The 13,522-nt window shown below is 53.3% G+C and overlaps 4 protein-coding genes across 4 annotated transcripts; 2 read left to right on the forward strand and 2 right to left on the reverse strand.

The window, feature by feature from the left end:
- Positions 1 to 2,991: 2,991 nt before the first annotated feature.
- PHYSODRAFT_261837 (hypothetical protein) lies at positions 2,992 to 6,456 on the reverse strand (the record flags this gene model as incomplete). Its single annotated transcript, XM_009535097.1, has 3 exons — positions 2,992 to 3,057; positions 3,649 to 4,123; positions 4,154 to 6,456. 3 exons carry the CDS (start codon positions 6,454 to 6,456, stop codon positions 2,992 to 2,994), a joined length of 2,844 nt encoding a protein of 947 aa, XP_009533392.1.
- A 455-nt stretch (positions 6,457 to 6,911) lies between these two features.
- On the forward strand, positions 6,912 to 7,660 carry PHYSODRAFT_337428 (hypothetical protein; the record flags this gene model as incomplete). Its single annotated transcript, XM_009535098.1, has 2 exons — positions 6,912 to 6,998; positions 7,055 to 7,660. The coding sequence occupies 2 exons, from the start codon at positions 6,912 to 6,914 to the stop codon at positions 7,658 to 7,660; spliced, it is 693 nt and encodes a 230-aa protein (XP_009533393.1).
- A 1,408-nt stretch (positions 7,661 to 9,068) lies between these two features.
- Positions 9,069 to 9,496, reverse strand: PHYSODRAFT_287101 (hypothetical protein). Its single transcript, XM_009535099.1, has one exon. It carries the CDS (start codon positions 9,407 to 9,409, stop codon positions 9,191 to 9,193), a length of 219 nt encoding a protein of 72 aa, XP_009533394.1. The 5' UTR covers positions 9,410 to 9,496; the 3' UTR covers positions 9,069 to 9,190.
- Positions 9,497 to 11,248: 1,752 nt separating this feature from the next.
- On the forward strand, positions 11,249 to 13,475 carry PHYSODRAFT_519825 (hypothetical protein; the record flags this gene model as incomplete). Its single annotated transcript, XM_009535100.1, has 2 exons — positions 11,249 to 11,273; positions 11,353 to 13,475. 2 exons carry the CDS (start codon positions 11,249 to 11,251, stop codon positions 13,473 to 13,475), a joined length of 2,148 nt encoding a protein of 715 aa, XP_009533395.1.
- Between the last annotated feature and the right edge of the window lie 47 nt (positions 13,476 to 13,522).

Here is a 13,522-nt window from a genome sequence, read left to right on the forward strand (position 1 = left end):
TCAGCGTTTTAGTGAGAGGCTGTGTTTGCAAGAATAACGAAGAGCAAATGCAATAGCGATTTAAGAAAAATCAATCGCTCTATGACGAGACGTCGGCCTATGTGGAGACTCCCCTAAGCAAATCAACTGAGCAATGTTCAGTGAGCATTGCTCAGTTACTACAGTAATTAGAAAAAAAAATGTATCATCTCTTCTGGTGGTTGATGTAACTGACCCGTGTCGTAAGCTTATCCTTAGACTGATGGAATTTTGTATTACGAAGTGATGAAGTGACTAGCTTGGCGAAGAACAAGCGGCAAAACGCAAAGAAGGCTGTGAACCAGCGCGGTGGGTTGATTCGAGAAAAGATTAATTTTAAAAGCTAGTGTAAAAGGGATGACGACCGTGTATGATACAAAAACGGATGGGAGCCTAGTGCAAATCAAGCGAAGGATGAATGCCTCGTGTGGGCCCACTACAATGCAAGCTGCGCTCACTGAAGCATTTAGCTACGAACGCTTTGAGTGATATTACGCTCGCCCCTTGTGTAAGACTTCGTTGTGACTCGCAGGGGCTCCACCGAACCCATTTATCACGGTGGTGGCCTCCCTACGAGGCTTTCACCTATGGAATTTCGTAGGACGTAATTATCGAGCTAAACGCTAGAACCAGCTAGAGGAAAAGGCTATCAGCTCTCCAGAGAAGGAAATGGGCTTATCAGAAGAAAATGCCATGACACTCGCTTGCATTTCGCGCCCAGTTGTTTTAGGCCAAATGCAGCCGGATTTGCTTCATCCAGCTCGTTTGCGACCTGAAACACCCAAAAAGCAATCCAGCTCGATAAGCTCAAAAGAGCTGGATTTGAAATTCAGGTCTAGGCAAAATTATGAATCGGGCTGGATAAGCCTGCCTTTTCTATGTGCCTTCCAAACCAACAATTTGTCCGAAACCAGTCCTTTTTGAATCGAGCTCGAATGGGGTGTGCAAGTCGAACACGGCCTAAGCAAGCCATCCCTCTTCATAAAAGACACACGGAAGTCCACCGTTTGAAAGCCCGCACAAGGACTTCAGCCTTTTCACACTAGATTTTACTGGGAACACCCGAAGAATGAGGGGGTGGACAGCTGATTAATTGCGTGACCGTAACTGCGCAACCTTCGTGCTACACGAGCCAGAAGGATGTCGACTGAGCGCAACTTTCAGACTGAGGCAGGAAATGCACATCGACATCAACAGCCCCATGCACCAGCTTCAGAAAGTGAGCTGCGGCACGCGCGATATTCATGGGTGTGGCCCCGCTACGATGTCTGTACTCGAGTGGGGAGTGGACAGGTCGGAAAGGCACTTCTTGTCAGCGCTGAACGAGCGACTCATGGCTTTCAAAAAGCTACACTCCGCGCCAAGTGCAATCACGCACCCGAGTTTGTAGCTATATCTCCGTCAATATTTAGAGTTAGGAGTTGCGCTTTAGATATGTTGCTGCTACTACCGTTACCGACCCCGCTCTTGTGTTAACGATCGGCATTTCCATGGCTGTGGTGGGGCTCACCTACAAGCAGACAAATATGGCTTAGTGACACAATTATCACGCAGATTGGACCATACAAAAATTCATATATTATGAATGATTGTAACATGTGGGTCAACTAGTAGTGTGTCTTTCCTCCTTTCTTTTCCAGTACTTCGACGAGCCGCTTGGGCATGGAGTCCACCAGGGTTGCCAGGGTCGCTTGGTCGACAGATTCCCACGCCGCCAGAACCGCTTCGCGCAACTCGGACACACTGGAGTACTGCTTCTTGCCGTTGTCGTACACCGTGCGCGACAAAATGGCCCACAAGTTCTCTATCGGATTAAGGTCCGAAGAACGAGGGGGCCACTTCATCACCATCACCTCTTGCTCTTCAAAACATTCGGCCGTGCGCTTCGACGTATGGATAGAAGCATTATCTTGTTGAAAGATAGACTCCAGCCCAAAGTGCTTGTGAGCGTAAGGAAGCATGTATTCAGAGAGAGTATACACATAGTCATCTGAGTTTTGCTTACCCACAAGAATGGCTAGCTCCGTCTTACCACCGCAGCTAAAGCCACCCCAGACCATAAGCGAACCACCGCCGTTTTGGCGCCGGACGGTTTGACGCCTCGGGACCCGCAGGTCCTGCCAGTAGCGCTGATACCCGTCTGGACCATCCAGGTTCCATTTCTTTTCGTCGGAAAAGACGCCGCGCGGCCAGACATCCTTGGAGTAGAGTACCCATTCCTTCGCGAACTCACGGCGAGCGAGCTTGTGCTCAGCCGTGAGCTCCAGCGTGTTGTCCATCTTCGCGTACTGCAATCAATCCACGCTCGCAAGAACGCGCTGGACGGTGCGTAGAGAGGCAGCACTGCTGACGAGCTCCTTGATCTGGGAGGCGGAAAAGTCACCGGTTGCTGCCTTCCGTACGACTAGCCGCACCTCGCGGTCCGACATGACGGGCGGGGGGCCGAGCTTCTTCGGCTCCGTTGGCGCCTTCGGAGCGACGATGCGAGCCACCGTTTGGTCGCTGCGACCGACACGGCGTGCAATAGCACGGTTAGACCACCCGGCCTCGTGCAGGCCTTGGATTCTCCCGCGTTCTTTGTCGCTGACGCGTGGCTTGGGCGGCATCTTTGCGAATGCCGTACTGGTTGGGATTTTACGGTCCCACCACTAATCTTAATATATGAATTTTTGTATGGTCCAATCTGCGTGATAATTGTGTCACTAAGCCATATTTGTCTGCTTGTAGGTGAGCCCCACCACAGCCATGGAAATGCCGATCGTTAACACAAGAGCGGGGTTGGTAACGGTAGTAGCAGCAACATATCTAAAGCGCAGCTCCTAACTCTAAATATTGACTGAGATATAGCTACAAACTCGGGTGCGTGATTGCACTTGGCGCGGAGTGTATCAGATGATGAAGAACAGCACAACCAATGACTTGCAGATCACTTGCAGCTTTTGAGAAGAAAACCGCACACAAAACAAGGCGCAACTACAGACGCTGAAAGGGATGTGCAAGGAAAATCAAGAGATGCTCGAAAAATACGACAAAATGCTGGCGACACTGATGGGCCATCTCCCGCGTGCTCAAGACGAGGGCGATGCGGATCGCGTGCCCGAGCTCGCTCCCTTCGACATGCTGATGTTGGACGAGTACCGTTCGGTCTCCAGCGGTCTTCCAAGTATCGACGCGGCGCGAGTTGCAGCCACCTCTGAGCGATCAGCCAACTACGACGAGGTATTCCGTCGGCTATATCACCAGGAACCGCCAAAATGGCAGTAACCTCGAGTACACGTTTGAAACTTTAGAGACCACTTCAACTTCAACTTTGTTACATGCACTCTGCATTAGTCGTTAGTTAGGGCCATGATACCATGGTCTCTCTATGGGCGTCTACAGGCGTGCGGCCTTGCCGGGGCTGTTGGTCGCGCGCTCTGGGAAGAGTGGCATCTTGTGCTTGAAGGCAGCGACGTCGCCGATCAACTCGACGCGGCCACTGGTAGCGCTGCTAGCCGAGATCCCAGCGTCTTGGAACTGCTGCTGCAATAGCATCGCAGCGGTCAAGCCCGTGGACGCGACGGTCGACGCGCTGGAGCTAGAGACCTCGTCCACGGCGAGCTCCGGGAACGGGTGCTTCGCGCCGTACAGACAGATGCTGAGCTTGCTGCGCCGCTCGCCGCCCACGCCGATGAACGAGTCGAAGAACGCCAGCAGGTCGCGCGGCTGCAGAGTCGACACCACGGCGGCTACGCGCTGGCGCCGGTCGAACACGAACGCCTGGTTCGCAATCTCGCGCCACGCGCGCATGGACTCCTCCATCTCGTGCTTGGGCTTCTCCAGCAACGCCTTCACGACTGCGTTCACCTGCTTCTGCCACGTCGCTGCGGGCATCTCCGCGATGAGCGAGCGGAAGCGAGCCACGAAGAGCTCAATGCGCTGGTCCAGAAGCAGCGGCGACGCCACGTCCGACTGGATCAGGATGCGGAAGTAGTCGACGCCTTCAGTACGCATCATACCGGAGAACACCAGGTACCCGAGCTGCTCCTGCGTGCGGAGCTGGTTGAAGCACGGCTCCTTGAAAATGTGCGCAAACAGCTCGAGACGCGCGCGGAGAGCCATGGTGCTGCCTTCCGTCTCGCAGTCCAGCTGGTACAGTGTGCAGATCGCCGAGTTGAGGTTGGCTTCGTTCCATTCACGCCGCTGGAAACGGTACTCGCTTGCATCGGCGAGTTGCACGATGCGCGGCTTGGTGATCTGGCTTGGAAAAAGCGGGAAGCTGCCGCCACCGGTGGTGCCGTTTTTGCCAAAGCCGAAATGTTGCAGGACTTGCTGCATCAAAGGCGGTGCCGCGCTCTGCTGAAGGTTGCCATAGAAGAATCCCTCCACGAACACCTGCTGGAAGATGAACTGGCTGTGCGATGCCAGGTCGCTCAGAGTGAGGTACTCGATCGCGCGGATCTTGTCGTCCACGCTCCACTTCGAGATCTCCAGCAGTTGGGTACAAACGTGCACGGCGTGCTGGTACGGTTCCTCGAGGAAGAAGTTCTCGTACATGCGCTTCGTACGGTCCTTTACGCGCTCGAAGACAGCGTCTTCGTACTTGTACTCGGGCTTAGTCATCTCCAGCATCTGCTCTAAAACCTTACAGAGCAAAATGGGGAGCTTGTGCGAGTAGCCCCCCACGTGCAGTTCCAGAGCACGGGAGTTGAAGCCGATCTCGTACTCCATGCCTGCAAGTTCCGCGTCATAGGAAACCTCCGTGAGCTTGTCCTTCAAGTAACGCACGAAGAGGCTAGTGAGCACTGCGTGGTACGGGGTCGTGGACAGCGACGGCGAGTACAGCAAGAAATGCAGCATCAACTTCGGCTTGCGAAACTGCACGTCCGGCTTGTACCATAGGCGACATTGTTCATCCTGCTGGAGTAAAACTGGCGGGGATACTGCTGCACCCTCAGCGCTGGCTCCCAGTGACGAGGAGTCTGAGCGAGGTGGTGTCACGATACGGAAGTCGCTGCAGATGAACTCATTGCGGTGTGGAAGCTTCAACGCTGCGTTCGGGGGAGGAGACGTCCATCGCTGAATCAGCTCACGGCCAAGAGGTCCTTCGGAGTACGGCGTCTGGTACCACTTTTCAACGCTCTGCGTCTTGCCTTCAAACGTCTTGCTTACCAAAGTGAGGCGCATACGCTGCGGAGTCAGCAGATCCAGCACCTGCTGGACCTTGTCCGCATCGTACTCGTAGAGAACATAGCCACCGGACAGAATGTACTTGGGCGGGTAGCGGTGCATGACGTTCGCCAAGTGGCTGGTGTAGTGGATGGGACTCTCCTTGCTCTTGAAGCGGAAGTCCTGCAGCGCCAGATCCTGCGTCTCACGGAAAATCCACGGCTCGAACGGAGCTTCGCGCTGCAGAGTCTGCACGTACTGGTACACTGCTTCCACGACGTCGTTCACCTTCTCAATGCCTGCATCCGTAACGTCGACCTTCACGCAGAACAACCCCCAGTCCTCATTATCACGGAAAAGTCCAGCCGACAGGCCATTTGCCCACTTCTGCGCCTTCAAGTAGCTCAGGATCGATCCAGGACCTTCGTGCCCCATCAAATGCGACAAAATCTTCGTAGGCTTCGTCAGGAAATCCCAGTGCAACGAGGGCAGGGGCCACGAAATATCAATAACACGGAGGTCCTTCACGGGCGACACATGCACCACGCGCTTCAACCTCGACTCATCAAAAGGCACCGCATCTCCGAACGTCGGGAAGCTGCGACCCGTGTTCTTAATCTCGGAAAACAGCTCCACCGCCCAGCTCTTCAGTGTCGCCAAGCTCTCCTTGCCACAGATCACAAGCTTCATGATGCTCGCGGAGTAGTACGTGGCGTGGAAGTCTAACAACGCCGCTCTCACATCCACGCCCTTCTCACTCGGGATCGTGCCCAACGTCTCTAAATTCCCCGTGCCGAACTTGTGGAACGGGTGATCCGGGTTCGACAGCGACTTCTGCAGCTGATACAGTCGTCGGTGGTCGTTCTGCAGGTTCTTGGCGTTCTCCGAGTTGACGGCGTTCATCTCTCGCTGCGTGGCCCCTGGCGTGAACAGCGGGGCGATGAAGAACTGCGAGAACCGGTCCAGCGCCTCGTGCAGGTGGTCGCTCAGCACGTCGAAGTAGAAGTTGGTGTGCATCTGAGACGTGGACGCGTTGCTGCGCCCGCTGTGCGCGCTCAGGAACTTCTTGTAGCTGTTCTCGTCCGGGTACTTGGCGGTGCCCAGGAACAGCATGTGCTCCAGGAAGTGCGCGAGGCCCGACAGCTCCTCCGGGTCGCTCTGGTGCCCCACGTGCACGTCCATGGCGGCGGCCGCCTTCTCCGTCTTGGAGTCCGAGATGAGCAGCACCTGCAGCGAGTTGGACAGCGTGAAGGTCTCGTACTCGCGCTCGTCCAGAGCAGACACATCCATGCCGTTGAGGGTCACGACAGACGCCATGGGGCAGGCAGGCAGGCAGGAAGGAGAACGGCGGGCGGTTATTGATTGAGCAGGTGCGTACGTCATCGGATAAAAAGCGGGCACGTAATGTTTTAACGATCATACAGTATTGAATTAAGATACAAACTACCAATCCCGCATAGGTCGATAGAGCATTTTCCTACAACGCTATTGTATATTATGGGAAACTTAAGGCTAAAAGAAATCTACTTAGAGTATTTAGACGCTATATAAAGTTATTTTAATTTTTCAAGTCCGTTTATGTCCGAAGTTTAACAAAGAGTTCGGGAGTCAACTGTATCCTCCCGGTAAACTCCTACTGTATCATCTGCTTGATTATATGGGTCCGGACCCGAGTCATTATCACACTTGTGACCTAAACGCAATATTTATTTTTGGTATCGAAACCACATTTTCACAAGAGCACCATGGCGAAGAAGAAGAAGGCTGGTATCTCCATCCGCGCTTATGCTGCAGCATCTTCAGTGACAGCACGGCGCGAGACACAGACCCCTGTTCGGCAGGAAGCACGCCTTCACGTCAAAATGATAATGCACTTCAAATGCTCAAGGAAGAGCGAGAGCAAGCCACCCTTCAGAAGGCTATCGACAGTCGACCAATTAATACAAAACGGAAGTACGAGGGCTACCAAAAGGAGTTTGCAGAGTGGAGCCAATCGATGGGGTTTAGCGATGGTGTTACGGTCACTGGTAACAAGCTTCATCTCTTTTTGGACACCCAAGTCGTAGGCAGAGAGTCGAAGAAGAAGAAGGGGAAAGTCATTGGCGCCTCAACGGTGTACGGCTACGTCAACGCTATTGTAGACCTATACAATCAGCAGGTCGCCAACAAGATGAACACTAACGATCATCCTCGCATGTATAAGGTGAAGCAACTGTTGTCGACTGTCCAGGCAGAAACTACGTCGACACGAAAGAAAAACTACACAGATCGCGGCGTGGGATCGCTGCTGGACGGCTATCAGTCCGAGGCTCAATTCACTCAGATTTGTGATACTTTTTTCGTTTTGGATGATCTCATGGGGAGGGCTGCGTATTTGGTATCGCATTTTGTCTTACTACGAGGCGAAAACATTCGTGATCTGGAGCTGGCTGATATGTTTTCCCAGGAACTTGACAAGGAGGGTTTCAGTCGTGCATTGCGTTGGTCCTGCTAATCCAACATGGGAAAACGAATACGTTTGGAAAACTTCAGCATGTCGGCTTCATGCGCAATAAGGCTGTTCATTTATGCCCTGTTGGAGCGGTTGCTTTCTACTTGTTTGAGCGCTTTCATCTCAATAGTGGACCATTTCCCTCCGTTCGGAGATCGGAGGACTGGTATGACATCAAGTTCCTAAGTGGCCGAGATCGAAATAAAGCTATATCCTACAACACTCACAAGAAAAGCTACGAGGCTGTTTTTGATCATCTCGGGCTTACGTTCAATAAAAAGACTCATATCAACCGCCAACAGGGCGTACGACAACTGGAATGCGCTGATGTCGACATCACTTAAACTCGCCGACATGACCGATGGGGCCTTGACACCATGGAAGCAGTATATTCCGCTCCTCTGGCGCGAGAAGCGATTCGGTCTCTGTCAGGACACCCCCCCCCCCCCACGCGCACATCTTTATTATTTGGAACGCGACATTGTGGACCCACCCAATGACCTCAAGCAACAGATTTTCCCTGGGCTTGAAAGTTACAAACAGAAGCTATTAGATGGTGAGTGGGAATGCAACCTCGCCGCTCGAGGGTTCATTGAATTGTTGGAATTCTTACGCACCGTGTTGCTTCAAGACGCTGCATTTTTATTTGACGTCCTTCCTGCTCGACTTCGCTGCCATCCGATCTTCGGTGGACCATTTCAACAATTCCGCGCTCAAGCACTTGCTAGCACTCAGACGACGCAGCACCCGGTGGAAATGCAGCTTCAGCTTGCCATGCCAGTCCTGTCGCAACAAATTAGCACGCAGCAACTATGCTGCGGTTAGAATCTCAGCACTTGGATCTCGTTGACATGGTGAAGCAATCCCAATATCAGCTTGCTTCATTTCTCCACGGTGACGTCCTTTACCGACTTCTTCCCTTATCTAACAACGCAGCTGGAGCTGATCCAAGCCAGCTTCCTCTACGTGACAGCACTCCTGTGTCAACCTCGGTAAGCGCAACGCTACAGCAACATTCACCTCAGTTAGAACCAGTCACAGTTCCCCAGTACAACATGAGCCGACGAGTTTCAACCGTACGAGAGCTTTGGACAGAGTGGCACCATGGCCTGGCTAGTCAGCCTTCGATCGAGTACCTGGAGGAAACATTTGGCACAAAATGGAGAGCGTCATCAAAAGAAGCGAAATTCTTTTCCAGGCGCCGATGTGTCATCAATCACGTACCGGTACGTAGCTTCGTGAATGGCGGTCTCTCTATCGACGATGCGATTGAAAGAGCTGATACTGAGAGGGGGAACAAGAGCATCGACAGTTATTCAAAATGGCTTCGCAGCAAACAGCACGATGACTTACATTAGCAGCGTAATCCATTCGACAGTCTAATTGACATCATTATCTGAACTGCAATACCAACATTTACATCATTAAATTAGTTGCCATAACTCGTTTCACTCCCGATATGAAAGCACGCTTACCTAACAAGGCCAGTGACTACGGCCTCGATGGGGCTGCGCACTAGCTCCTGAATGATGGTCACGATGGCGATTCCAGGAAGCGCAGGTACGGCCCGTTCGCGTTCTCGTCGTACGTCTCGACGACGGTCGGGGCGGTGGTGTTGGACGTAGCGTAGGAGGAAGCGTTGATGAGCGCGCACATAGCGCTGCCTTCAACACGCGTCTTGTAGCTCTTAGTGCGGTTGCTCGACTGGTCGGATATGAAGATGCCAACAGAGCTGCAGAGCTCAATGGCCATACCCAGTTCGTGCCGCTGCGCACAGCACGTCTTGAGCAACAGGAAGAAGGGGATCCTCACAAAGGTACCGTCATGCTGACGACGAGGCTCAGCGTCACCCTGTAGGCGTTGTAGTGCTCCAGGACATCGTAGTAGCTGCCCTAGATGTGCATGACCTGCTACTAGAGCCACCACCACAGAGTCACAATTTGCGGCGTCGTGTGTACGATGGCCATGTACACGACGACCAACAGTTCGTACCGACGCGTGCTCGGCAGGCAGCGTGCTCAGCGGGCAGCGTGCTCGGCAGGCAGGGTGGGCAGACGCGGGCACTCGAGCGCCAAGATGCCCGACGGCACGGGGTACGAGCGACGGGCAATGGCAACCTTGAGATGTGTTAATGGAGGTTCGCCCCAAATTTGTACCAGGTAATTAATACTGCCAATCAAATCGTAGTATTTGGATCATGACCCGCCAACTGGTATCTCGAGGTAACACGCCAAAAAGCGGCTGTTATCCCCGGATATCAGGTCACTGCGTCATGACCGAGTCATGACTTTTTGCTTTTTACTTAAAAGTACGAAGTATGGTTTTCACTCAGACATTTGAGAATGAACTTCTAGCATAAACAGTGCTAACGTTCTGTCGCGACAGTTTGCTAATTGGTAGCCGCAATTATTGCATACTATAATATGTAATAAATTTTAATTTACATATAATTTTCGTAATTTTGCCTTAAATACTACTTTTCCAAATGTATTTGGTGAAACCATATATTAAATGTTCCTTCTTTATCCATCAAATATATGGTTTCAAAACACATAAGCGGTTGAAAATGCATATTAGCGAAACAACCTTCGTCGGTGCAATTCAGCAGTCCACACATAATTCGATGATCAACGGATCTGAGCACATTTTCTGCTCTGTCTATACGAATAACGCCGTACAATTGCGTATTTTCGGTCATTATATCGATTGCAAATTTTGTATTGCAACTTGTAAACGTAAATACAGCTAATAAGCTCTTTTCTAAAAGGGTAGCTTGACAAAGAAGGGAAAAAATCTTCCATACGTTTTTCTTCTTGGTAATAATACAAGCGGTCAAATCCGCATTACTGTATACATTTCAAAATTGAAAGTTTGTTTCTAAAACTAAAGCGCATTGCCAGTGATTACTTCTACACTTTGAACCCGTGGCGAAGTAGACACCTCCCGTTCTTGCCTCAGCTTGCCAGGGGACGTTTCGGAGCGAGTGAACGCCAAGATGCAAATATTGCCCTACCCCACCGTAATTTTGCCTGACTCTTTCGCGGTGGTTGGCCGTGCGCACACGTGCACAAGTCTTCACTTCACACCAGGACCGTGAGTACAATGTCTGTATCAGAAGAAAAATCAGTTCTGGATACACGGCGTGAAAATATATGAAGAGATACCAAGCTGTCTTGAAAATGGCTCCCAGTCAGGATGCCGGCGGTGTTGTTGCGGTACGGAGTGCGACCCCATCACGGTGTCAATCACAGCGATTTCGCAAATCGAGTAAGGGTAGCCATCCTTCCCAATGGCAGGTTATTTATTATCACAACTGTTTTTCAAGCGAACTCCTAGCTATATGGATTCCATGTGGTGTACACTATCCCTAACCATAAGTTATGAAAGGTTTTCTCCGGCGTGGCCTCCCCTCCCACATTTTCCCCATTTCAGACTTGGCCTTGCGCTGGAGGCTAGCACAACCGCACGACCCCGCGAGCTAGACTCGTCTCTTAGTGTCGTTGCCCCAGTCCCGAGCCAGACAGACAGACAGCAAGGCCAGCCCCACCCAAGGCAGGCAGGCAGGCAGGCACTCAGTCAGTCCACTCACCCATGTCCAGTCGGAGGCCGTCGTCGCGTACGTCAGCGACCACTCTTGAGCCCCCTAGCGCCCTACCGCCCACACTAACCCTTATTTATTCTACCTGTTCGTCTAGGCGCCGCGAGTCAAAGCCAGAGCACCAATGGCAAGACGCGCATCAAGGCCAAGCGGCGATACCTGCTGAAGGTGACGCCCATCGAGGCCTGGGACCTGCTGCCCGCCGAGTCCGGCCGAGCGCGCAACGCCTACTGCACCATGGTGCTGCTGGACGAGAACAAGCGCGAGATCAAGGGCGAGAAGCAGCGCACGCCGCCCATGCGCCAGACAAACCCCGTGTGGAGCCCGCTCAAGGCCGCGGTGCTGCGCTCGCTGGAGAGCAACGTCGAGTCGCACCAGCCGCTGGGCATTGGCGCCGCCGCCGCCTCGGAAGAGTACACGTTCGGCATCCAGACGAGCCTCATGAACGCCAAATACGTGCTGGTCAAGTGCAAGGACAAGGGCCGCGTGGAGAACGAGGACCTGGGACGGCTGCTGCTCAGCCTCGAGGACATGAACACGAGCGGCGAGGAGCGCGTGGCCTGGTACGACCTGCAGCTGCGCCCCGGCGGCAAGATGAAACGCGTGCAGGGCAAGGTGCGCATCTCCAGCCGCATCATGCGGGAGCCCAGTCTGTGGCAGCTGTGGACGTGCGCGGAGCAAATGCGCCAGGAGCTGCCCGGCAAGGACCGCAGTTTGTACCTGAAGCCGCATCCCAACGTCATCACGGGCAAGGAGGCGGTGGAGTGGATGCTGTGCCACGGACTGAATCGCCCGATGCAAGGAGGAGTGACGTGTTCTACGGCGGAAGAGGCGCTTCTGCTGGGCACGGCGCTAATCCGCAATGGCGTCATGATGCACGTGTCGGGAGATCGCAGATTCACTAACAGCACGTGGAAGTACTACCGCTTTATGGTGAACCATTTGGACTCGACGGTGCAGAAGGAGGCGATTCGACAGCGCGATATGATTCTGTCGGGCGAGGCTGAGGAAGTGGAGGACACGGAGGAGGAAGTGCTTACGCGCACCATGATGGCTTCATCCGTCAGCAACGAGGAGGAGAACGGATTGGGCTCTACCCAGGTGCGCGGTTGTGTTGCTGGAGGATCGGGTGCCAATGAACCGGCGGGAGACTCGAACAGAGGCAAGTCCAAGTCGACGCTAAAGATTGAGGACTTCGAGCTGCTCAAGGTTCTCGGCACCGGTACGTACGGTCGTGTGTTGTCCGCCCGCGGCCCGGATGGGAAGGTCTACGCCATCAAGATCATCACCAAGATCGGCATGGATGAAAACATGCGGAGAAACGCCAAGATCGAGCGCGATATGCTGCGTGAGGTGAGGCACCCGTTCGTGGCCTCGCTGCTGTTTGCTTTCCAGAATGAAGATAAGGTGTACATGGGCATGGAGTTTTATAATGGTGGAGATCTGCGTCACCACTTGACGATGAACCAGAACAACGAGCTGAAGCTGACTCCAGGACGCATTAAACTGTACGCGGCTGAGCTGGTCGCTGGTTTGGCGCACTTGCACAGTCTTGATATTATCTACCGCGACCTCAAGCCTGAGAACATTCTGATTCAGAAGGATGGTCACGTGGTTCTCGTTGACTTTGGTCTCTCAACCTACGCGCGTGATGAGACGGGTAAGAAGGCCCACTCGCTCGCGGGCTCACCGGAATATATCTCGCCTGAAGTCCTCGCTGCTGCGAACCCCAAGAAGGGCGAACCCCCTGCAATTTACGACAAGACGTGCGACTGGTGGAGCTTGGGTATCCTCATCTTCGAGATGTACATCGGACGCACGCCGTTCAAGGACGACAACAAGGCTATCATGTACCGCAACATCGCCGAGGGCTTCCTGTACATTCCGCCTGAGCTGCCGGAGGACGTGCAGTCGCTGCTCGCTGGTTTGATTGAGCGCGACCCGTCCAAGCGTCTTGGGGCCAACGAGGCCGTGCCCTTCTCTATTATGAAACACCCGTACTTCGATGGCATCGACTGGGAGGAGTTGCAGCAGAAGAAGGTGCAGCCTGAGTGGGTGCCCGACGTGATCGACGACGCCGACGCCAAGTACGTGGACAACGAGTTCATCAACCAGGTGCCGGTGGACACGCCCGAGTGGCGCATGCTGGACTCGGTGGACCGCGAGCGGGAGTACTTCGATGACTTCACGTATCGCGCCACCCGAGTCATCCAGAAGTGAGAGGGGAGTGCACAAGAGGCAAAGCTTATCAAGTAAGTAAAAGGAGG

The sequence above is a fragment of the Phytophthora sojae genome, assembly GCF_000149755.1.
Source record: "Phytophthora sojae unplaced genomic scaffold PHYSOscaffold_8, whole genome shotgun sequence".
NCBI lineage: Eukaryota > Oomycota > Peronosporomycetes > Peronosporales > Peronosporaceae > Phytophthora > Phytophthora sojae.